Source organism: Halichoerus grypus, chromosome 3, assembly GCF_964656455.1.
Source record: "Halichoerus grypus chromosome 3, mHalGry1.hap1.1, whole genome shotgun sequence".
Lineage (NCBI taxonomy): Eukaryota > Metazoa > Chordata > Mammalia > Carnivora > Phocidae > Halichoerus > Halichoerus grypus.
The window spans coordinates 146,433,041-146,459,548 of NC_135714.1; the positions used below are offsets into that span (position 1 = coordinate 146,433,041).

Below are 26,508 nucleotides of genomic sequence, written 5' to 3' on the forward strand. Positions count from 1 at the left end.
AACCAGATACCAAGAAACTGATAAATTTGAACATACTTCTATGGAAAAACACACTTGTTACAATTGGCTCCCCAGACACATTTTAGTTATCTAATTGAGTTTACTGATTTACAATTAATGTGTCCTGGGATGGGATGGGGGTAGATGTAGTTGTAAGAGAGCCACACGAGGGATCCTTGTGGTGATGGAACAGTTCCATATCTTGACTGTGGTGGCAGGTACACAAAATACACACATGCAAATGAGTACACCTGAGAAAATCTGATTAAGACTGAGAGGTGTATCAGTGTTGATACCCTGATTGTGATAGTGTACTTGTAGTTTTGTGAAATGTTACTAAATGTTACCCTTTGCCCTGGGTAAAGGGTACATGGGATCTCTCTGTATTATTTTTTACATCTGCAAGTGAATCTACAATTATCTCAAAATAAAGTCTAATTAAAATGGGTTTAATGTTCTAGGCTCAGAGTATTTAGGAAGATAAAATTCATACATGCAACACAGAAGCAAACACATGTGTTCACAAACAGTAGTCAAGGTTCATTCTGCCATAGTAGGTACATATACATTTTTGCTCCAATTGGAGACAATTTTGTGTTTAGGTAAAGGATTGAATCTAAATATGGTGTCATAAGGCGTAGCCATCTTCTTTAGATCTCATACAAAGAAGACAATCATGACTATCATAATTTTCTTACCCTGGTGAATGTACATGTTTAATGAAGAAAAATAATTGAAGGTTCATAATTCTATATTTGTACTGATTTTTATATTTAAGTGTTAAAAAATATTATAAGGAAAATGTTTAAAAAGGTAATCCAAATCCATGTGTAAGGACTTGGAGGAAATAAGTTGCATGCTTTATGTGTTCCTACATTGTTTTACACTGTTCATCCTGTCTTAGTCCGTTCGGGCTGCTACGACAAAAATACCATAGACTGGGTGGCTTAAACAACAAAGGTTTATTTTTTAATGTCCTGGAGGCTGGAAGTCCAAGATCAAGGCAGTGGAAGATTCAGTGTGTGGTGGGAGCCTGCTTCCTGGTTCATAGACAGCTGACCTCTTGCTGTGTCCTCACATGGCAGAAGGGGTCAGGGAGTTGTGTGGGGTCTTTTTAAATAAGGGCACTAATCCCATTGATGAGGGCTTCATCCTTCATGACCTAACCCCCTGCCAAAGGCCCCACCTCCAAACACCATCACACTGGGGATTAGGATTTCAATGTAGAATTTGAGGTGGACACAGACGTTTGGTCTATATGTAAGCATAGCATAATAACGTCTTATTCTTGTGTTATAGCAGAAAACCTTCCATTTTTAGCTTCAGATAAAGAAAAGCATTTATAGATCATCCAGCTGTTCTGCTTTTTAAATCATACTGTAAATGTCTCATTGACTCAAAATGATTGGGAGTAAGATGTTTGATTAATAAAGTATTCTTGTTATTGAAAGTTAGTGAGCTTGTATGAAACAGCGATTTCCAATTTCAAAGGACTCACATAAAGTACAATATATTTAACTCAATCACATAAAACTCATTGGGAATGAGAGAAGCTAACATAAAATAGTTAACATGATACAAGAATAGTACGTATATATTTTTAATTGGGGGATTAAATTTTTTTTCATGATCTGGCAGGGTTTCAGAAATTTATTAATCACAGTAATTACTGTGATGACCAAAAAATTAAGAACGTTACATTCTGCACATTAAAAAATTTAATGATCACAGATGCTCTACATCAGCTGTCATTTTTTCCCCCTACAAATAGAATGTATTTAAATCATCTGCAATTTCTAAGGTCTTAACACTTTCAAATTTCTTCTTTAGATGAAGACATTGCTACAAAGATGATGCCAAGTCATAATTTTTGTAATGTTTCAGTTTTAAAATAATTTCAAACATAGCCAGCATTAAAATTTGCTTCTTTTATGTTAAACTGATAAAATGTCTACTACGTGGTCGATGAATTTTTTTTCATAGACTCTATTCTGTAATCAAGCATTTTCCTTCATGCCCAGTAACTTGGTCCTCTGGCAGAACAGCTGAGGTAATGCTAGCGGGGATGAGAGTGGGAAACATCATCCGCCATGGGGCAGTCTGGACAGCTGGGACAGAGACTTGTACCTCTTTCTTCACACACACTTGTCATTTTTTCCTTGATGGTTAGAATTAGGACGCTTCTTACAGCTTTGGGACGACTTTGTTCACCTCACCATTTGCCTAGTTGGAAGAAGTGTGCAGCCCAGCAGACACGATAGTCAATCAGACTTAAAACCAGAGGCACTGAACACCTCAGGGGTCTCCAAAACACATCAGCTTCCTATGAATCACGAAGCGCTTCAGGAAATAGGTGCTGTACAGCATTTGCACTGAACAGAAAGTCCCCTAATGTTGTTAAGAATTCTAGATGCAGGTGATTTTTCTGCATAATTCACTGGGACTCCTACTCCATAATGAACTTTAAAACAAGAATAATTGTAAGGAAAGCCACTCCACTGGTAGTGAAAAATTTGTTTTTTGAAAAATTCATATTGCTTTATCAATCTTCATATTTTTAGCTTACTCATTAGTTATTTAATATCTTAGCAAAGTTGTTATTTTACCCTTCATATCTTCATTTTACCTAATAGCGTAAATGCAGTTGGGGCCAGCTCTAACTCGATTGCTATTTTAAAATACCTCAATATGCCACCTAACACATATATACACGTCTCTCAGTAGTCAGTTCTAATAGTCCTTCAAATGTATACTAATATACTGAGGCAATTAATCTGCTGCTTGATTCACTTCTTTCTTCTGGCTGCTGAACCATCCTTTATTTAGTGAGCTGTCGCCTTAGGACATCTCAGGGGCTGGGGCGGTGGGGCCAGGGGAGCACCTGATTCACCTGACTTCTGCCTCTACCACCCATTGGCAGAAACCATTCACTCAAAAGGTGTTTGCCACAGGGCATGTTAATTAATGTAGTAGCATCAGGAGCATGCCAAATTTTTGTAATCCTGTCTTTTACATGAATACATTTACAATTTTAGTTTTGCGTTGACAGTAAAAAGGCAGTTTTATTGTGGTAAGACTAACTCACATTTTCAGCTCCAGGTAGCTCAAGGACCAGTGTGGTACCACTTCAACAGTTTTTGACTCAGCACTTAAAACCCCGCCACAGTGGCATATGCTACTGCAGGAGGTAATGAGCTCCCCCTTTATCAGAGATTTTCAAGCTTGTAAAAAAGATATGTAAATCAGATAACTTTACATTTATTTTCCCACTCAGTGACTATAGGCTTATTTGAAAATCACTGATTAATATGAATCTTTATCTAGCTCCTTTGATTAAGGTCCATTGCATTCCAAAACCTGCAAAAAATTGAGCAACTCTTTGCTCTGGCTCTGAAAATATGCACTAGTCAAAATTAGCTGGTTAGCACAAAACTTTCCTACTTTCTCTCTCATGATGACACAAGTGCTAATTTTTCCATTAATGCCAGCATAATTCTCTTAGGCTGGTTTTCTTTTTTTTGCTTGGGAGAACCTGGGGATGGTTAGTTATATGCATAGTTTATTGGATAACTCAGTTATTTTGTTTGCCTCTCTAGTCTGAAGTAAGTAACTTTCTTCCCTTTTTGTCTTGCTTTCCCATTTGGTTGTGCCCTTTCTTGTTTTGCTTACATGCCCCACATCTCATCTTATCGGAGAGGGATTCAGCTTTTGAAGCTTACTGATTGTCAAAGGAACCTACTTAGCATGTTCTTGCATTTGGCCTGGATTTGGTTGTTGTCTAGGTGGTGTCTACGCAGACCTATTACTCATACCTTCTGTGGAATGTTCTGAGTATGTAAGTTTCCTGGCCTTTTTGGATTCTCTACAGAATGCTTGATGTTACATGTTAAAAATGATTTCTTGATACAGATAAAAATACACTGCTATAAAGTTTGTTAGGATGGAGTTAAGGTTTCTGAATTTGGATAAGTTTTGTAGTTTTACATACAAATAATTTCATTTTTCCTTTTTTTCCCCCAAGACATGTCATGGATGCAAAAGGTAGGGAAAAGAATTGGTGACAGACGTCTTACCACTGAAAGAGTGAATCAGGCCACAATCAAATGCCCTTCAGGTGGGACATGACACATAATCCACACACCTGCGCAAATCCTTTATTAAAGCAACAATCAAAATACAGGATGGAGCACATGGTTTTTTTGTTTTGCTACTATAACATCAACTTAAAAGTCATTTTATATCTTTAAATTATTTTTTAAAAGTGAACATTTATAGCTCACAAAATCAACAGTTTGAAATTTCTGCCCAGATAAAGTTTTTATCTTATTTTCCAATTTTAACAAAGGACATCCAGAACTAGAGATATAGCAAGCCAAATATAAGTACAAGCAAGCATCTTCTTCAACCCTAACTCACTGTAAGCAGCTCTATGGTATCTGACAGATACATCTGAAGCCTTTTATTACTGGTTAAATAAAATCAATTTATGCCAGAATATTCTTAGAACTATTTGTTTTCTATTTTTACATTCCCTAACAGCTTCATTTTTGATTGTGGTATTCTAAGTATTAGCCCCCTTAAAACTGGTATTTCTAAAAAATCTCGAAGATCATTATCATCCTCAGATGATACTTTCTTGTATAGCAGACACACACTCAGTCCTTTGGAAAACATATTAAGCAATTCTGTTTTGATTCCCCCCCACCACCATTGGTTTGTTTAATCCAAACCTGATTAATCACTGTAGAAACCCTAAAAAAGTCATTAGGAAAATGAACTTTGTTATCTACTGAGGGAGTTTCAAATGAATAAGTGAACGTCCAAATGACTAGTGTCTTGAAGGTATCAGGTGCTCAAAATATGTGTGCGAATATACAGTGAGATTTGGTAGGTTGAAAGAGTACTAGTAAATTGGTTTAAAAAGCAAGAATAGGAACAGGGATTATAATCTTAAGGGAATGCCAACCTATCTGTGAAGATAGGTACAGAATAGTAACTGAACTGTGCCGAGTACAAAATAGAGTATCTGCAAGATAAGTTAAATGTCCCATTTTCTTCCCAAATGAAACACTGAGAAGAAGTCCCCTGTTAACAGAACCATAGGGGCTGCCGTTAAAGGAGTTTTAGCACTGACAGAACACTGTATTTCAACCTGTGACTAAGAGGTGTCCGATTTGCCTTTCTAAAACCGCGTCTCCAGTGGCTGGGACGGGCGTGTTTACAGTGAAGCTGATTCGTGTTGGCTGCACTACACCGAGAGGGGGCCTGCTCACGACATGCAAATACTCTTTGTGCCTTACATTTTCTTTGTGTGCTAAAGAGCTGAGCAGATCCTAGATCACCAATAAATAACAATCCAAGCATTAGACTTCAAACAGGTCATCAGTCCATTAAATAATTTACATAGCCATAGTTCAATTCAGTCTTTTCCTCAAATTGCTTTCTTATCTCACCTTTGCCCTTCAAAGGGAAACGTAAACAACACAGCCTTCTACAGTTAAAAATGAAAGAAACAATAAAAAAGGTAAAGGAAGGAAGGAGATTCCAGAATCCGTTGTGTGGGATGTCGGGCCTTTTAGCCTTACTTTTGGGGAAAAAAAAAAAAAAAAAAAAGGAATGCTCACAAGCATCTGAGACAAATCATTCCGGATGTAATGGCACAATAACGCTTGGGATGGGTGAGAACATTCAGATATTTTTAGAGCAATTTCTATATGTTATATGTCACATTTGGTTCCTAGATTTTAGTCAAGTATTAGTATTTCTTTTTGCCAAGTATGATATACAAAAAGATGAGAACAGTAGATGTGCCCTAAAGATATGAAAATATAATATATAAAACAAAACCATTATAAATTACATAGATTTTCAGTATAAAATTGTTTTTTTTTCCATTTAGAATAAATACCGTCCAAGTTTACAGGTCATCAAAGTGAATTAAATATGCACACATATCTGAATCATTTTCAGAATTTCAAGAAAAAAAGTTGTTAGAGATATGACTCAGAAACCAGAAGCTGTTTGATATTGAGAATGACTACATAAGACCCAAAGGACATGGCTTGGGATTTAGTGTTAAGCTTTTAAAACTGCCCAAATGAGCCTAATGTGCATGCGCGCACACAAGCACACACACCTACAGCCATACTTCTATGCGTTTCTATGAAGCTGAACAGTTTATCTTTGAAAAATCAGCTGAAAGTCACGAGGTCTTTCTGCATTTTATATTCTAGAGGGAGAGCCTTTCTCATTTCATAAAGAAGCTGTAAGGTGGGACAGGAAGAGCACAGAATTTCTGGAAGGAAAAATCTCCATTGTAAGCCAACCTCCTTTTAGGTTGGCTATTATTATATCAAGAGCTTTTTGATGCCTCAGAAGGTAAAAGTTTGGAAAATCTATATAATAATCTCCCCAGGCTTAAGAAGCTAAAACCAATCTGGAACATTCTTTGGTCTACATATTTCTGCTCCCGCTTCATAAAAAATCTGCTGATTTTACATTTTTAAATGCTAATCAATGTCTAGATAGAATTGATGCCTTCTCCTGTAATTTCCATGTGGAAATCTGCACATGGGTCTGGGTGGAATGAGAACTGAACAGAATGGGGAAAAGTTTACACAGTATCACAAAATGAGCTTAAATCTCTGTTACTGTTTTGGGCAAACAGATCCATACTAAGAATTTGCTGACCTCCACAGCAAGTGGACAATGTTTATATTCTGAGAGTTGGAGGTAAAGCTGTTCTGCAACCCAAATACATAAAATCCTAGCCCAGAGAGCCCACTGGGAGTCATGGTTACTCCTGACTGCTGGACTAGTAGTTGCTTTCCATGACGACCCAAGACACTTCTAACTAGATGCCAGCAGTTCCTTCCTGGCTAAGTGATGTCTGACCAAACTCCAGGTCTTGTCAGATTGCCTTCCACACGAATTATCTATGAATGAAGAAGCCCAGCAGGCCACCCCTAAAGCCAAACCCACTGCCCTCAGGCTGCAGAGCTAGACACATTCATTGTAAAATCGGAACCTCAAAAGCAACCGATCTCCTGTATCCATTTTTGCTCCCAATGTTGTTTGTCTCTTGCAGTGGGGACCATGCCATCTTGGGAGATTACAAACTTTCTAGAAAGCAATAAATGTCTGAGCTAGAAGGGATCCTGTGACTCATCAGGCACAACCCCCATATTCTGCAGGTGAAAAAGATGAAACTCTGGAGAGGGAAAAGGAGTTGTCCAAGGTCACTTATCCAGATAGTGACAGAGTGAGGACTACACATCTGGGTCTGCTCTCTCTCTTTACACCACCGTGGCCCGTGTAACCTCCAATGTCATGATCCCATCCACTTGATGTGGCCACGACCCTTACGACAACTTTAAGGTTCTAAGTGAAAATGAAATACCACTCATTCTCACCACGATTAAATTTCAACTACAGAAGTGGTCCTAATGATGTTTTGGGAGAGAAGATCCACAACTTGCTTAAAATGCTATGATTATTTGAAATTGATCCTCTTTGAGTAAGTCATGCAGCATAAACAATGTGAGCTGAACCCAGAGAGAAAAGTGAAAATCTGTTAAGTAACTGGAAAGAGAGCAAGCATGATGATATTGGTTTGGTTCTGTGAGAGTGAGACCATTTAGATGGTACTCAGAGCCCATCTAGTCTGCCCCCTCTGACAGATAAGGAAACTGAGACCCAGACCTGCCCAAAGCCAGGCAGCTGATTATTGGCACAGTCAGGTAAAGTATTGGCCTTTGCATAGACTGACTTTTTCTTCTTTCCATGACATCATTCAGTCTCGCGTATAACTGCTTTCTTGTGAGACTAAAAAATAATTCCACAATCTGGCATGAAATTTGATGACACAGTTCCCTAGGTCATTGTTCTAACCTTTCACTCTCCCCTTCAAGACCAACGAGTTAGCTCTGTGGTTTACAAAAGTGGACCTGGTTACACGGCTTCACAGATCTTTCTTTTGCTGCCCCAAATCCAGTGTTTGAGTCACCCAACAGCGTATGTCCCTGCAAGCCCTTCTGGGAAGCCAATACTCTACAACCTGCAGGGATTCATCAAATGCCTCTGTCTTTGGAAGCAATATATGTTCCAGATAAAGAATCAGTTTTTGTTTGTAGGATGTTACTTAACCATAAAAAGAGCAGTTTTCACGGGTAATATGGGTATATTCAACCTTTTACAATCTCCCTCCATACTTCAGTTGAGCTCACCAAAAGGCTCTCAGAATTGGACAGGTAAACACATTTTTATTTGGCTATTAAAGTGCTATTCCTGGGCAAAGGTTTTTCTCAGTTTCACAATAGCAGCTTCATTGGAAACAAAAAAAAAGTAATGTATGAAAATAGGCTTGGGAAGTGACAAAAATAATGAGCGTAGTAACTACTCTGGAACATTACAACTGACTTGTAGATATCAGCCCTGGTACTAGTGACTGATACCAAAGCCTCTGAGGTACATGTTCGAGGGGAAAATAAGGACAAAGTGGTTAAGAGGACTAAACCGGAAAGAGCAATTAGTATTACTATAACAACAGCAACTACTCCATTTTAAAGGAACAGTGACAGGAATAAAAACTGAGAAGAAAGTGCAACAAACCCATGTACGTGCATTTGCTATCGTAGCAGACCTATATTTTTTTTTTTTTTTTAAGGAAAAGCAATGCAGTGTGCATTGGACAGGGCTCTTGACCTCAGAATATCTTACAGTAATATTCTCTTTGCCAAAAGGGCATCACCCATTAAGGTATTTGGCAGAGAAGAGCCTCTAAAATTCATATCACGTGGACAGATGCCTTCTGTCCAGTATTATCAATTCTGCACCCTGATGTTTCTCACATCCTTTTCTACTGGGGAAATTCCAGTCACATAATAAACTGCACTCAGGTGTTTCCCCTTTGAAAATGGCATCACTCCTACCTAAGGGATGAGAGTCTCCTGGTAAGGCTTAGCGGCAAGTGCGTACTACATCTGCACTACAAGGAGCAGCCCCTGATTTTCTTGATATGCATAGCTTTTCATAGTTGATATTAGACATGGCTTTCATAAATAATGCAGGTGTTTCTGTCATGCCCCACCGCTGGCTCTGTAGTTTCCAGGTGAGCTGGTGGCAGGACTCTATCCAATACCTCAACAGGCGTTGGCTCTTCAGATGTTAGCTCTGTGGATGTTATATCTGTAGAAGGCTCTGCAGTTTCTGGGGAATGTTCAGCGGACGGTTCTGTCTCCTCTTCATCTTTGACTTCAAACTGTACACCCTCTGGGTCATTCACGTGATCTTTTTTGGACTGTGAGTGCACAGACACCTTGATGGCAATTTGCTGGGGCTGCTCGTGCAGCGATGAGGCGTCCGAGTCTGCGGTGGGCGAGTCACTTCTCTTCAGGGAGTTTGGGATCGTGTAAACCTCATCCCTGTCTGAGGCCTCCTGGCCTTCTGGAGTATGCCGCACAAAATTCTGCCCCTGCTCCTCCAGCCCAACCACTTCCATGATTTCCTCCATGATAGTCCTACAGTTCATAATGAGGGGAGGCAGAGGCACACTCCTGGCAAGCTCTTCGATATAGCGGGCAAACTCCATGGTTTTGAACTGGGTGACTTTGGCAAGCTCTAGAGTTTTGGCTGAGGTGATGATGGGGATCCGCTTGGCAATCTCAAATGCCTTTTGCAGCTTCTCTGCGCCTTCTGTCCTAAAGAACTCGTTGATGGCTTTCTCGGTCTTCTTCAGGTGGCTGCTCATCATGCACAGGCGGGTGATGTTGAGGATCATGACGACGGTGAAGGCCACAAGGCAGACGACCATGTAGTAGACGCCCATGTCTCCAGAGGTAAAGATGACTCTCAGGGTCACCGTGTTGTTCACAGTGCCATGGATGTTAGAAGCAACACATGTGTATTTACCTCGGTCTGAAAAAGACACCTTGGTGATGTTCAGGAGGCCACTGTCGTGCATCTGCCATTTTCCTGTTGGAAGGAAGAGTGGAGAATTCAACCAAGGACATATGGGTCCCATCAAAGTGTCTACAAACTCTCACGTTACTAAAAACATCTCTTACTACTACAACTACTGCTTCTGTTACTATGAATGATAATGACAATGGACATTTACTGTGTGCCAGACAGTGACACATACTAACTCATTTCACCTTCACAACAATTCTGTGAGGTAGGTACTAATACCAGCTCCATTTCACAGGATGAAGAAACTAAGGCACAGTTAGATTAGACCACCTTCCCAAGGTCACCAGTTTGGAAGGAGTAGAGCTAGTAGATGAACTCAAGCTCAAAAGATTATACCCTTAACCCCCAAACCGTACTATGGAATTCCACAGCCTTGTGAGAAATAGGAAAAATAAACCATCTGGAAAATCCTGTGCTCTTATTAAAGAATTCCGTAAACATAGCATCTGGTTTTCTAACCCGCCTGTGAGCATGACTCTGTTGGATATATGTTCACTGGGGAGTTTAATGCTTCTCAGAATATAAAGTATTTAGGATCAATGTAAAATCTGGAGTAAGTCAATTAAATTATAATTGTTTACCTGGATTTTTCATATTTGAGGTTGGAGTTATGCTTGTATGACCTCAGTTAATTAAAACATAACATGTCATTAATTTTGAAAATTTACAAGGAATTGTTTATAGTACTTAAAAGTTACAAGCTAACAATGTGAACATTCAGAGGCTGGATATGAATTACTATCAATTTGTTTTAGCCTTGCAAATAAATTATAGACCATCAAGTTGAAAAGAAGCCTCACATGATCGACAATGCCTGTTGGTAAGTGCAATTTCCTTCTCTGGCCTGGAAAGGATCTAGTGTTGCTCTGGCAATGAGGTTCTGAATCAGGAGAAGCTCTTTAGTTGAAATTGATTCTTAGTCTGCCTGCGAACCCACACGTCAGAAGACCCCTGGGAAACATGATATGACGTTTGGCTTCCAGGTATTGGGTCTGAGCCTTTCTGAAACCCTACCACCTCCCTATATTGTCCTACAGAGAAAGGAGGGTCCAGATCAGGCCCCTTGGAAGTTCTGAGGAGCAGGCAGGCAGATATTTCCCCATAAAAGCATTCCAGCTCCCTAAGCCAACTGGAGGAACCTCTCCTGAGAGGTGGGGTAATTTAACATGTAGTTTCCCTTTTCAGCATCTATTATTGACTTGTATTTTTTTCTTGTTTCTTCCCCCTCTGACAGTGACTTTTCATTCTATTTAAAAGTCTGATATTTCCCAAAAGCAACAAGCAACACGTTCCCCTCCCCACGTTTTTTTAAATTTGTGAGCACCTAAGTGACTACAGTCTCAAGGGACTATGGAAGGAGGCAACAGAGGGCCTTCTTTTTTCCAGCATGTTCTGCTCCAAGGAACATTCTTAAGAAAGCCAGACGGAGCGGCGAGGTGCCTTGTGGGGGCCGACAGTTTCTCCCCCATGCTAGCCATGCTGGATCTGGCAGGACACCTCTCGTCGATGCTGTCCTATCACTTTGCTTTCTGAAAGAACATCTGTGGAGAGTGGTTCCTGGTGTCCCTGAGTAACCCTTTTCTAACAATTCAGTCAGTGTATTTTCCCCAAGAGTAGAAAACACTGGTTTGGAAAATCTAGTGAATTTTCAGTTTCTTGTGACTGTGTCTTAACAGACAAACCTAAGCACCCAGTCTGTGAAACGGTGTCTCATTCAGAGTGGGCTGGGGCAAGCCTTCCACCCCCTTCGTTCCCTCAACATGGATTTTGATACTAAAGCTGCAGATCTATCCAAATATGCAAGGGAAATTATCCATTGACTTTCTTAAAATTTACATGTTTCATGAAAGTGGACGACAGCAGACATAGGAAAAAAGCTCTAGTTGATTGAAAGCTTATTATGGATATGCAAGGTATTTGGTTCAAAGAATTACAGACTATACTCGTAGTAGTTTCTCAAATTTACCTTCCTTCTTTTGTTGGAAAATATAACAGCGAATAGGATGGAAGAGGGTGAGGTGAGGTTATTTGTATGGGGAATGCTTAGGGTCAAATTGTCACCTCCTAACCACCCATGGCCACTCCTTTTATGGAGGAATTACCTCCAAAGTAGTCAGAACCTGGGTGTAGGAGAAGAAAAGCAGACAAGAACACTAAACTAAGAAGGCAGGCATCCAATGGTACTATAAACAGCTTTCTCCTCATACCTAATAAGAATTATAGTGATAACTGTATTCTAATTGCTATGGGTCGCAAGCAGGTCTTTGGTAGCCAACACACACACACACACACACACACACACACACACACACACTCACTTCTAAAGATTACAGTATCAGAAGAGCTAAGATACCAACCTCAAAAGTGATGTACATCTGTATCATTTTTTTTTTTAAAGGCTGTTAGTAAGACTACAGATTTCCTCTCAGTCTCAGCTTGAACCTTTGATTAGTGGAAAATAAAGCTTTCTGCATGTTCTACTACCATTTGCAGCCCTGAAAACTAGGAAGATGGCACAAATTGCACTTTGAGGGTCCTCCCACATCTTCGGGCCCAGGCTCACAAAGAATCTCCATATGGAACCCGGCACCTGGGATCATCCTGAGAACATTTTCTCTGCTGTACACTGCCATTCACCTCAGTCTATAAATACCTTGTCCTGAGGCTCATTCTGGAAGGGTCCTGACTTTGGCTTTAACTTTAGTTAAAGAAACAAAAATAACCCACAATGACTGTCACAGGAAACCATCAGGGCTATACATGGAGTGGGGATACAGTGCTGTTCTCGTGTATTTAAGATGGTAATTGAGTGGGAATGTCAAACTTATGTGTTGAATTTTCATTAAGTTGCATCACTTCAGCACAAATAAAAACCTAAAATGTCAGTAGTTGATGCCAAGTCGGTTCTACATGCAATGACTTTGGAGGAAAGAAAGAGCCGGATGTTTAACCATGACTTTCTGAATATATTACCAAAGATGATGTGCAAAATGTCTCTCCAACGCCCTTGCCAGTGGTTCACTTATTCAAGTCCTGCACCTTGCTCAGATGGTGGCTCCTCCCTCAGAAAGCCCGTCCCCCACCTCCTCTGGTCTGGCTGTGGTCCTGTAAGGGGACCCTCACCTGAAGGCTTCACGCTAAAATACTGCCACACGCAGTAGGAGAAGGGCTGCTGGAGTCTGCTCTGCTGGAGACCAGAGTTTGCCCAGGAATCTGTCACAGTCTCCCCAAGAAACTCCAGGCACAAGAACCACACGTGAAAATCTGCCACGTGCGAACAGAAGTAGTGTGGTGACAATCTCTCCTTTGCAGAGAGAAAAGCTGACAGATGTTATTTCTTAGCTGTACTGCAGTGTGTATATTATGCGGCACAAAAAAAAAAAAAAGCTGACATTTTTAGAAGGGCAGTGATCTTTTTTTAATCTTGTTCACGCATTTAGTCAACAAATATTATTGAGTAAATTGCGTTTGCACCAGGTTCCACGCTAGACTATGCAAATACAGAGATGAGTAAGACAAGATCCCCGACTGAGAAAACCATCCAGCCCAAGGAGGGCACAGACTGCTACAAACAACTGTGGATCACTTAGCAAAGGCGCTGGCCCAGGGCAGTGGGATGGAGCACCAGCTTCTTAGTGAGGCATGGGGCACCAGGCCGGGGTGAGGGCGGGCTGGAGGGTGCAGGCAGGAAGGGGATGCTGGGAGCCTACGAGTAAAAGGGGGAAACCAGACAGTGCTGCTCCAGCTGACAAACCGACAAACGGTGTCTAACACCAGGAGAAGGGCTAGGGTGGAGACAGGGCTGAGAGGAATGCAGGGTCAGAATGTTAAAGAGCTTCGTATTTATCCTGTGGGAGAACAGGAACCCCTCACCCTGCAGGACTTCCCCCTGACAAGCCAGCCTTATTTCATTTCTTAGAGCTGCCACAGGACCTTCCCACATGCTTCCTTTCTGACTGGAAAGCTCTCCTCCCTCCCCCCTCCAAACCCTTACCTCACACATTCTTAGCCCAGTTTAGATACCACCTCATGTCTCATCGCGCTCCCTGAGAAGGCCTTCTCTGACCCCCAATTAAACCAGTGCAGAAAATCATTAAGTCCAGAAGCAGATGCCAGGAAGCATGGGAATTTTAAAAAAAGGAAGATATTTCAAATCAGAGGGAAAGAATATTGGGATAATTGACAATTCACTTAAAAGAAAATAAAGTTACACCCCTATTTTATGTGATACATAAACATAAATTCCAAGTATTGGAAGATCTATAAAAGTATAAAATTAATAGAGGATATAAAAACGTTTTCACAAACTGGGGATAGGAAGGCCTTTTTAAGCATTTCAAGAATCCCAGAAACTGTAAAGGAAAACATCGATGGATCAGATTTCTCTGAAATTAAAGTTGTTACACTACAAAATATATCATACTAAGTAAAATTAAAAGCAAATGACAGAGTGGAAGAAAACTTTGTTTGAATATTTGACAATGCTGAATAAGTATAAAACATAAAGAACTCCTATAAATCAAAACAAATAACCCAAAAGAAAAAAATGGGGAAAAGGTATGAACAGATAGGTCACAGAAAAAAGAAATACAAATAGTGTCTAACTATAAAAATCACTAATGATTACATTACAATGGAATTCAAAGAGATTAAAGTAATTTTTAAAAAGGTAACTTTTTAAACTTTCAGAGTGCCAGGAAAAGCGGGGAGGCACAATTAGACAGGATGCTGAGAGAATGGCGAAAGGGATGCTCACACACACTGCAGGTGGGAGTTGGGCTGGTAAAACCTTTGGGAGGTTGATATGGAGACATCTGACAAAAATTCAGAATGAATGTAATCTATGACCCACTTTTAGATTTCTTGAAACTCTTCAAATCAGACAAGCCTAAATTGACTGGAAAAATATTAATGAATGTAAGAAAATCAAGGTAACCAAAAAAAAAATCTCCTTTTCAAGATAGTTTTTCTCCAAGGAACATAGTTCCAGAGCTTTCCTCCCCTGCCAACATTCCCTGGGAGAAGCCGTAACTTCGGTCCCAACCCAGGAAGGTGGCTGACCTGGTACCACTGTGCTCACTGTGGGGCACAAAAACATGCCGGGGGAAGTCGTTCTAGAAAGTACAATGTCATGTCACTACGACAGTGTCGGGTAGACCGTCCGGTAATGAGAGAAGCAGATCAATGGCATCATATGGCTACGGTCAAACCTATAGGAGTTACTGTGGCTCAGTGTCTAGCCACTGAATGGCACCAGATCAGAGCTATGGCTCATGCAACTTCTGACCACGTTACTGCTGTAGAGAAATAAGCAGCATCCGTATACCTTCTGGAACTAAAGAACCACAAAGAAAGTGAGAGCACAGCCTACAAAGATACTGTTTAAATACAGCTTCCTTCAAACACCATGTCCACTACAGTCCTAAATTTCTCCAGTTTTTCCTGAGGATCATGGAGCATGAGACATTAACAATTATGCCCAAACACTAAGCTCTTAGAATTTCCCCCAAATTACTTATTCGACGATAAGGATTTCTTTTTCTTTGGTGGTATCTTTCTGTGAATGTGGAAACAAGCTGATGTACGGTTTGTCTGTCTCCTCAGTCAGTGGTATGAAAAGACTAAAGCTCTCTTCACAATCCCATTTAGATACTGAGGCTCTCGAGCCTTACATGCCCATGCTTTTTAAAGAGGAGGGTTCAACTGGCCAAAATAAGTAGGTTACTTTCTTGAGACCAACTTTAAACATTTTTACGTGGTAAGAGTTCCAAGAAATGTTTATGCGAACATAAACGGAGTACTAGGTTCACTGGAATGAGTAACACATTGAATCGACACTCTTTATAAATAAGACCAAAATGCACGTGTGGGTAGGTGCCTATAACACATGGCACTTCTTGTCCAATATGTGAAATATAGACCGATGCAGAGAAAGGATCCACGCCCTTTTACAAAACATAACTGGAAACAAATTTAGCACTGCATGGCTGCACCTGTTGCAGGGCTTCTGCCGTAGGTGACAGCTCCTTGAAGCCACGGCAAAGGCTGGTTATAAACACCGCAGGCTTCGAGGGCTCTTGTGTGCCCCCCTCCCTGCCCCAGTCCTCCCAAGAGACCTCTTCAGAGTATACCAGGGCAGTTCGAACAAGCTATTTCCTACATCATGTGGAACAAAGGTGGCCCGGGATAATACGGGCTTAGCTCGGCTTTGAGCGCAGGAAGGTGGGGGTGGAAGGCTATTCTGTTCAGAGCCTGCAGTTACGCTCTGCTTAAAGGTATAAATAATATCTGAAGAGGACCTACTGTCTTTTCGTTTCCCGGCAAAGGAAACATCTGACCCTCTAGCTTAATTTGATCTGGTGATCTTCATTTTTTTTAAAAAGTGCCAAGCGTGTAATTCCACGGAGGCTAGCAACAGTCTTTTCTGAGAAGAGCTGCAGGTGGTTTTCCGAGACAAGAGCACCCAACACTGGGCTCATATGAATAACTTCCATTTGGGGAATCTCAGCTGTCATCCTTATCTGAGATGGATCTGGAAGGGTCTTTTCACAGCTAAGACTAGAGCGCTCTGAACTCATCTCCCAAACAAAGCACAGCTCATTAAAGAAAAACTATCAATGGTGGCTGTCAGGTTGGCCCTTGATATGGCTCAGTGAACCAAAATAAATTAAACCACTTTTGAGGGAAAATACATAATGGGTTCAAACAACTGACCTGAAGATCTACTTTGGAATGATCCTTTAGTTAGCTGAGGAGTGCTTCTTTGGGTTAGATCAGGGTTTCTCAACTTTGACACCACTGACATTTTGTGCCCAATAATTCTTTGTAGGGGCCTATCCTGTGCATTATAGGACGCTTAGCAGCATTCCTTCCTTCTGCCCACCAGATGCCAGTAGCATCATCTCCCCCTTCCTTTCCCTCCTCCCCCAAGTTATGACAACTGAAAAATATCTCCAGACTTTGCCAAATGGCCTCTGGGTGGAAAACAGGCCCCTGCTGAGAACCACTGGGTTAGGCAAATGTAAAGTTTATCTTGTGCATCGTATGCTTAGTAATCTGCACATCTGCTGCCTTCTCAGAGATAGAAGCGTTATTGGCTATCCATGGGCCCATTTGTACCCAAGAGTGATGTTGGGGCAAGCGGAAGCCTCTGATGGAGGAGAGGGTTCCAAACCTGCTATCATAGCAGTCATGACATTGTTTTGAAATTTCCAATAACTTTTAAGGGACATACAATTTTTTTATATCAATTACGTTTTTAAGGCTGAGAAACTGAGCTAGAGAATAAGAGATCATCCAGAAAATTATTTCCTGTTTTTTCAAAAACACACTGGGTTATGAAACAGAGATGTAAGCACTTGGATTCTATGCCTGTGACAACACAGGGCAGTATTACCAATAACAGTGACAGCAGGTGCCCTTTATGGACAGCTTGGTGTGCTCCAGGTTAACTATCCAAAACATTTCATACACAATAGTTTGTTCAAGCCTCTCGGCCCCACCTGCTAGTAAAAAAGGATGGTCTCTATTTTACAGATACAAAAAACTGTGGCTCAGGGAAGTTGAGGCACTTGCTCAAAGAAAGCCTCTTTGTGATGCTTCTGAATTTCCCACCATATGTTCGTAATTGCATCAATCTTGTTTTAGGCCTTTGATAAGCTGATTTTTCATCTCAGATATTTAATCTACCAAAAGAAGAATTCAGCAATCACATTTCCAGAAGTTAACGCACTACTTCGTGCCAATCTTAGAGGCAAAGGATAATTTACCTTGAAGGTGGGGATGGATCTCCTTTTATCTACATGTAGTAAGTAGGGAGGTCAGACGCTTTGGTCTGCAAACTGGGCTGGCACAGCGTCTAGTCCCTTGCAGAAGTAGTTAATAAGCATTTCACAGTCTACTCAAAAAATTTGAAAAGTGGAGATAAAAACAATGGAGTGACGTGAAGTAAATGCAAAATTTATAACCATGAATTCCAGTTGTGACAACTGTGAACTCTGTGCAGTTCAGCTCAGTTTACTCTGTGCAGGTTTATTTTCAAAGCTCGTTCTATCGTTCTTAATTATTTTTGGTGAAAGAATGCAGCAAGGGTATGGAGAACAAGCCCACGGGAAAGTCTCAAACCTAACTTGAAGGAAGACTTTCAAACGTAATCGCTAACAAGCCAGATGTGTTTACCAAGGCCAATGCCAGCTGACTTTCTTGAAATGCTTGTTATTTGTCATCTGATAAAGGTGCTAATAATGTGCATTTCCATGGCTTAAAGTTGGAGCAAGAAGGCACGGCACAAATACACTGGGTAATTCGTACCTGAAATAACTGGGACTTCTTTCATAATACCTGCTGACAACTATCTATTTCTACTCACCTCTAGCAGAAGGAAAATGGAAAACAGTGCAGTGTGTGGCCATTTGTGGTTATGCATGGTACTCGAATTCTGAGTTATTTCTGTAATGTGGTTGGTAGACCACCCCCAACATGTCCTTCGGTGAACTACCAAGAAAAAAAAAGAAAAGAAAGTCCTCCTCCAGAAATAGATTCCACATTAGCCTCTCCTGATCCTGCGGACTCCAAGTAACAAGCACCAGGGAAGCAAGGCAAAGCAGCTGCCGCTCCGGCCAGTGACAGGAGACAGCCCCATTCTTTCTAGGACTGGCAGCGAGCTCACTTCTTCAGCATAACCAAGAAACGAAACTGTTCCTTTCCACACTAATGGTGGTGTGCTCCTGGATTCTGATGATGTGTGTGTGCGTGCGTGTGAGCGTGCACACTCACGCATGCCATGTGCACACATCCTAACACTGTGACTGTGATATGGGTGATCACCATGCACTTTCTATCCTGGAAGGCTTCTCTCCTTTGCTCCGTCTGGGTTAGATGCTCTTCAGCGGTTTTTGCCTACCAAGGCCTAGAGGGTGAGCAGATGCTGATCGGGCAGAAAGGGAAAATACACACTTGCTTGGCCACACTCTGGTTGTGCAATATCCTCTCTATTCACCTGGTTCCTCATCTGTAGGCATGAGGATTAGTAACATCTACCCATCATGCTTACTGTAAGGATTAGAAATAATATCTGAAACTTGGTACGGGGGGCTTAATCAGTGGTGGGGATTGTTAATGAAAATTGCATTAATTTTGTTAGTTTGGTTTTCACAGTAGTCTATTATATCTAGGTAATGTTCTGGGATATTAGCATCATTTTTCGTACTATATTCAATTATGTTTTTGTTGAGTTATAAATGAAACACTGCTCCATTTAAACTCCTAGACTATCAGCCTGAAAACTGAAATTTTTGTCCATGGTTATAATATGGGCATTTTCCCCATCAGAAAGGAAGAGTTAAAGACTTATGGGTCCTCTAATAGGCCATTTGAGCACTAAAATTCTAGTATTCCATGATGAGGAGTCTCATTTCTGCTATTTCTTACGTCTTGCTTAGTTGTTCGGTGCAGTGTTTTGTGTATTACCCTGTGTTACTTATGTTCGGAGGTTACTATTATTATGCATCGTAACACAAAAGCTGAGCTGGAACATCAAGTACTAGTATCGTGAGTTCTTTTTAAAAATCGGCAGGGCATCTTCCTTATGAGGTTTAAAAACAGCTAACTGGCTGATGGAGCACTGGCTTCTGATGGAGCACTGGCTTCTGATGGAGCAGGTGTCTGCAGCAAAGGTTTTCAGTGGCTCCCCCTGCTTCCGGGGTCCCGGGACAGGCTGCTACTATAGGGTCACCTGAGCACCGGCAGAACAAAGGGAAATTGAGCCGTGTGGGGCTTTGCTCTAGTCCACCCTCCCAGGACACAGACAGAGAAGGCAAGATGCGGCATATGCTTGCCGGACTGAGTTAATAGCGATAAGGACCTTTTCAATGGAGGCAACACGTGATCTCTCTGAAGGAGAAAGGTACCACCTCAGGAATGCACTCAGAATGTTGTGCCTGAAATTCAGGCCCCAGCACTGTCAGGTTCCCGTGGTTTTCTTCCTCTCTAGGACTCAGGGGTTCAGTGCCCCAGCCCCAGCTCCTGGGCACCAGACATAACCTGGGCTTCAGTGTCCACGTGAAAGGTAGATTCAGGTCTGGAGTCCTTGCTCCCCTCACTTCAGTTACCTTGTTATTCCTCGCAGTGGCCCAGCCTGCGGAGAGATCTGATGAGGTACAGGGACTTGAGAGTGTATATGTTACCACGGTTACTGCCCCCCTGCACAAGTGTGATATCACTTCCTTTGGCCTGGGAGTCTGGGAGGAAGGAATGGGAGGAATGGAAGCCAGTTGTGGGCTAAGGGGTGGTGGTGTCTCATCTTCTCAGCGTCAGTAGTGAAGGTTCTAGTCATAGACACTTAATAACAGTAGGACCTTGGGAAAACATGCGTAAAAGAGGGATTTGGATTACACTGTCTCTAAGTCCCATCCAATTTAAAAATTCTATGGCCTCATAATTTTACTTGGTGGGGAAAGAGTTCCGCTCTCCTAGGTTAAACCGACAGACACACATGTGATATGTAACATACAGTATTTTCATTAAGGGAAGAAGCTTTCTCATACTGTACATCCTTGAATGGCTAACCAAAAGCAGTGTAATGAGAGCACTACAAGGAAACCCCACATCCCAGGGAGCTGGACTGCTAGCGCCTCAACTGTGAGGAACACAGCTGGGAACCGGAAGTATGTAATTGCAAGAAAACTCCAGTCACTCAGCTCCTGAGGAGACATAAGGCATTAGCCTCTACTCTTTTTCAGAGTACAGAAGATGAAATGAGGGAAAGAGATTAAAAATGTAGGTTTTCTTGGAGCAGAAACGTTCTGGGGATTACTCATTGGTCAAAGGGCTGTGGGATGGGAAGTACAATATGAATGAAAGGTGATAGAAACTAATAAGCTGCTACTTTAGGAACAATGGTCTTTTTACTCCCCTACTTCACACAGTAAATGCTTCAGAAAGCCCGGTAACTCCTTCAGGTCAATTAGAGCAGTCTTGGGTTTTTAGACAAGTACCTCTCCCATCTAAAACAAGAAATGTACTGATTCCCAATGACCCAACCAATCCTCTCTTTTTGGCTGGAGGCTTTCCTGAAGCAAGCTTGGTGCTTAGGTAGGTGATTCACACTTTTTGGCCAGAAATACACTCATTAAAAACCAAACATTCCCCGATTGCCACATGTTATTTCTTGCTCGTGAATCCTCCCTCCCTCTTGGCCTCAGCTGCAACAGACTATCTAGAAACTTCAGCCAGGTCTTCAGGAGCACAGAGCCATCTCTAGTCGGTGCCTGACAACCTTGCACAGAGACTTTTAAGAAGTGTGGTCCTTAAATCCACAGTCAATGAATTAACCATTTAACCATAAACAACTGCTATATTGTTAACTGGAGCCAGCTCCCCTGAAACAAAATAAAACTCCCTTATAAATGGAACGTATACTAATGGAAAATCCACTTTACATTCGTCCCCGTAACATTTTGTATGCATTATACTACAAAATTCCAAGAGGCCTTTTAAGAGACTTTTATGTTTGCCCTTTGTCTTCTGAGTCAAAGAGTGAAAACTATGAATTAATTACTGCTTCGAATCCTTAAGGATATATATTTCTCTCTCTTGCCTTAGCAAAGAAGACAGAATGAGATCTTTAAATGACTTGAATAAGAGCAACTAACATTCTCAGTGTGGCTTCCAGAGTCTGTGTTTGTATTTTATGACATTTGACATAACTTGAAAGCCTACCTCCTCCTCGCTCCTTCTCCTCGTCTTCTTTCAGCAGCTTGCCAACAGAATTATACCACTTGAATTGTGGATCAGGGATGCCATAAACACTACAATTAATCAAGGCACTGTTCCCTTCCTTGACTATGATATGGTCAGTTCTGGCAATGATTACAGGCACAGAGCCCAAGACCACGTCAGTGCCATTTAAAGTGCTATTAGTCACACTCTTAGCAGTCGCTAGAGTGGATACTAGGATTAAAAAGGGCACAGTAGGTAGAAAGCACACAGGTAGATGGTTCTTTAATCGATCCATCTTCTTTGCTTGCTCTATAAGGCAATAGAGATGGTTTGCCAATGGAATCTTCTATCGGACAACACGCTGTTCAGAGCAGGCCATGGGACAAACCTGTCCTGGATCCATAGAGCTGGTTCTTGATTAAGAACCTGTTAAAAAAAAAAATCCACACACACATAAATATTAGCATTCATACTTTAACAATATTATTTATAAAATGTTAGAAACCCAGCTAAAATACACACCTATATAATTTTTAAACACACAAACTAGATGTTCGGAATGTTAAATTACATTTTTCACAGAAATCGTAACAATACAATTTTGTTATTTTTGCTGTTGAAACATATAGCTTAGTAGGAACAAATATATACTTTGTATGTTAAATTTATATCACATGACTTTAGAGAGTTCCAAAACCAATTCAGGCTTCCTTCATTTAGCATGATAAGGTCTCCTTCTACCCTGTCACCTGTTGCTATTGCAGATGACCTGACTGTTCACCTGGGGTCCTTCTTCACCTCTTCTCTTTCCTTCCAGTTGATTTCAGTGGTCACAGCTTGGGTGCTGCCAGCATTTGGAAGCACTCCACCAGAATCAGTCTGGCATTCTCCTCACTCCCCATTACGGCTTCTAGATATGCCTTCCCCCTGTTTCCGGCAACTGCCCATGCTCCTTTGAGCTTCATGCCATCTAGCTCTCTCTGCTCCATGTAATTGTTATCTATCAACTCATGATCACTCACTGAATTCCCTGGTTTCAATCTTCATCTGTCTCCTGGAGGCAGGGGGACATCAGTATGAATGGGGTGACACTGTGGTGGCTGTGCTTATAAAGATCTAACCTTCACCTACATCTCTATCCTCCATTTCATCCATGAACCACGTAGCCACACCCTGCACCTTTCATCTCTCCACATTCTCAATTCCGAGGTGCCAAGGAGTTCTGAAGTTCTACCATCTTTAACTGCACCTGACCATTCTTCCAGATCTCTTACTCCCCTCACTGAACTTTCTAGCCCTTCTATTTTCCTCAGTCTCTATCTCTGCCCCCCACCAGACCTGCATGCTCCACTTCTGTCTCAGTCTAGACCCAATGACATGGACCACAGTCCCTGATATCCTTACCCCCTGTCCTTCTGCCACAACTACTCTGCCAGTATACAACCGTGATCAAGCCGATCACTTGTCATCCTGGTGCCTGCACCCAGGAGGCTGGAGCACCTACTGGAGAGAATCATACAACCATGTCATTACTGCCAAACTAAAGGAACCATCTCACCCTAGCCAGGCCCTCGGTGACATCTGGCGATCTGTGTATCAGTGCTGAGTTCGTTCAGTAGCCTTTTCCCAAGATGCCTATAGACACCTTAAGGTTTTGAATCAAGCACCTTAGCCCAGTGGTATCCTTACTTTTCTCAAAAGACTGCTTTCTCCTACTAGGTTGTGTAGGCATGAATTCCTACTTTCCCACCTTTTGGAAAGAATCCTCTGCGTCTTATCCTAACTCCCTCCCCCACCCCCCCGCCACTCACTCCTCAAACAACTACATTCTGTATTTGGCCTGCTCTTTACTGAAACAACTCTTGCTCAAGTCACCAGTCACTCCGAGTTGCCAAGTTTTCAGTCTTTCTCTTGCCAGATTTCCATGGCAAGTGCCACTATAGTGAGCAAAGTTGCTTCCCCGGCTTCCACACTCTGCTCTTCCTAACTGCTCTCATTAATCTTTACTGGTTCCTCTTCTTCTTTCCAGTCCTTACAAGGCAATTAACCCCTAGAGTTTCATCACTGGCTCTCTTCTCTTTTCAGCTCTTACCAAAGTTCCATTTCCATGCCTTTATTTAATAACTCTCAAATCCATGTCCTCAGTCCTGACTCCTTCCTGAATTTCTGACTGGTATTACCAACTGTCCAGTAAACAGCTTTAGGAGGATGTTTTGCAGGTAACTCAAAATTAACATCCCAAGCCAAACTCATCTACTAACTATGCTACATTTCCCGCATCCCCTTCTGTCAGTTCAGGGCACCATCATTAGCTCAGGTATGCATGGATAGAATCCTCGATTCCACTATGACTCTTGGCCCCTCAGAACGTACGTGGCTACAGGTTGCTGATTCCATCTCTTGATAAATATTGCTTGGATTGTTCCTCCCCTTGTGTCCTCTGAGTGAGCCTCAGCTTAGCCTCCCTATCTTTTCCTTACCAGAAATGGTGGGCTCGCCTTCTATATCATCTGCCTGCCTTTAGTCTTACCCCAGATCCCAATCCAATCCCTATAACCATTCTGCAACACAAATTCTACGGTGCCATTTCTTTACTTAGCAACCTTCAGTGTTTCTGCACTATGTTATAGAATCGGAATTCCTTACCCTTTTTATTACTTTATTATATTAATTTTTAAATAATTATTGAACATCAACTATTAGGCAGACATTATTGTAGGTCCTAAAGATAGAACAGTAGACAAGACAGACCTTTCCTGTTATGTGGATATTATATTCTCATGGGGAAAAACAGACAATAAATAAATACCACGTAAATAAGAATTTCAGCTAATGATGCATGCTTCGGAAAACACACCATGATGTACTCAAATACTGAGTTAGGCAATCAGGGAGAACTTCACTGAGGAGGTGGGAACTTCACCAAGGAAGTGGCCCCTGAGCTGAAGCCTCTTTAGGAATCAGCCACACCTAGATCTGGGAGAAGAGCATTCCAGGAAGAACAACAAAAGCAAACAGAGGAGTGGACAGGTCCAGATCACCTAGGACTTTGTAGGACAGAGCAAAGGAGTTTGGATTTACCTAACGTTCACTGGAAAATTTTAGCAAAGGAGTGACAGGATATGATTTCTTTTTTAAAATCAACTTTACGGGGCACCTGGGTGGCTCAGTCGTTAAGCGTCTTCCTTTGGCTCAGGTCATGATCCCAGGGTCCTGGGATCGAGCCCCGCATCGGGCTCCCTGCTCCATGGGAAGCCTGCTTCTCCCTCTCCCACCCACCCTGCTTGTGTTCCCTCTCTCGCTGTCTCTCTCTCTGTCAAATAAATAAATAAAATCTTTAAAAAAAAAATAAATAAAATAAAATCAACTTTACTGTGGTATAATTTACAAACAATAAAATGTGCCCATTTTAGGTATACATTTTAGCGGGCTTTGACAGATGTATGTAACTACGTAACTACCACAATAAACAAAATATGGAATGTTTCCATTATCACCAAAAGTTCCCTTGTGCCCCATGTTTTTACTGATCCATTCCAGTATTTGCTGTGTGTATATGTATGGCATGAGGTAAGGGCTGAGGTTCATTTCTCCCCCATATGGATAGCCAGTTGTTTCAGCACCATTTCTAAAAAAAAAGACTATCATTTCTTCCATGGATTATCTTGCCTTCTTGTCAAAAACAGTGAGTCTACTTCTAAACTGCATTCTGTTCCTCTAATGTGTATGTCTATCCTTGGGCCTGTCCCACACTAACCGTTCTATCTGCCTCATTCCTCTTGGCATCCTTAGTGTCTGAAGTTGCCCCTGACAGTAAGTTATTGAATAAATGAATCTCTCTCCAAAGGCAGAAATAATTATTCCAGTTCGGTAGACAATGAAACTGAAGAGGTAAATAAATCAGGGGTGGTAAATTAGCTTCAGAGCACACATTTCTTCAGTGGGAAAGACAAAGAGTTTTCTTAGTGCTGTAGACTTCCACACTCCCCCGTGGACGCGAGGGCCTTCCTGCCCCAGGAAGGCCAACACATTTTTCCACCAGCAGGAATCGTGGTCTACGGGAGATAGCACAGGCTGCAACAGCATGACACATACCCTGTTATGAGTTTGTAAATGTTTCCTTTACTTGGCTAACTTGTGGTTTCCTTTGAACAGGGAAGTTGTAAAGCTGACATATTCAGTACAGAATGGTTGTTAAGAGCATGGCCTCAGGTTGCAGGTAGACTGGGCCAGACCCGGGATCTAACCACCCTCATTGGCTATGTGTTTCTGGCCAAAAACTCACCAAGTACAGGACAATTATAAGGATTCATGATCAAATGTACATAACGTACTTACTAAACACTCAGCTTGATAAACAAGAATTGCCAGCCTAACGTATAAAGTATCCTTTGCTGAAATTACGCTTCTCGAGTTGATTTTTTTATAGCATTTAAAAGACCTACCTTGTTTTTGGTCTTGTCTAAGACATTATTGACGGCCCTCCCACCACCACCGGAAGTAATTACGAAGGATTTTCAGCACCGGCTCCTTTTGCAGGGACTCGAGTCTGAAAATACACGAGCTGCCCCTCTGGGCAGACCCTGAACTGAGCCTCCTGAGGACAGCATCTGGGGTCACTCCTCTCTGACGCCTTGACGCCCACACCAGAGCCAATGCCTGACTAAACAGCTTGGGGGAGAATGACAGACAAGACAACGTACGAGGTAGGTTCTAATCAGTGTATGTAGTAAATATTCTGTAACATTTCTTTTTTTCACGACTAGGGAGAATGCAACAAATGGAAGATCAAACTGGGTTTTAAAATGCAGAACTCTAAAA

General features: G+C 41.6%; 1 protein-coding gene and 2 long non-coding RNA genes across 3 annotated transcripts in view; 2 read left to right on the forward strand and 1 right to left on the reverse strand.

The window, feature by feature from the left end:
• The window catches only part of LOC144381393 (uncharacterized), a 195,535-nt gene extending 184,912 nt beyond the window's left edge, over positions 1-10,623 (forward strand). Inside the window, exon 4 of the long non-coding RNA XR_013446569.1 lies at positions 9,737-10,623. This is a non-coding gene — a long non-coding RNA (uncharacterized LOC144381393). The remainder of the gene's footprint in view (positions 1-9,736) is intronic.
• MFAP3L (microfibril associated protein 3 like) overlaps positions 4,141-26,508 on the reverse strand; it is a 39,170-nt gene continuing 16,802 nt past the window's right edge. The window contains exons 2-3 of the mRNA XM_036085565.2: positions 21,688-22,113; positions 4,141-9,972 (exon numbers count right to left, since the gene is read on the reverse strand). Coding sequence (XP_035941458.1) covers positions 9,041-9,972; positions 21,688-21,982 — 1,227 coding nt within the window. The 5' untranslated portion in view covers positions 21,983-22,113 and the 3' untranslated portion in view covers positions 4,141-9,040. The remainder of the gene's footprint in view (positions 9,973-21,687; positions 22,114-26,508) is intronic.
• Positions 26,060-26,508, forward strand: part of LOC118531498 (uncharacterized) — a 187,994-nt gene continuing 187,545 nt past the window's right edge. The window contains exon 1 of the long non-coding RNA XR_013446564.1: positions 26,060-26,393. This is a non-coding gene — a long non-coding RNA (uncharacterized LOC118531498). The remainder of the gene's footprint in view (positions 26,394-26,508) is intronic.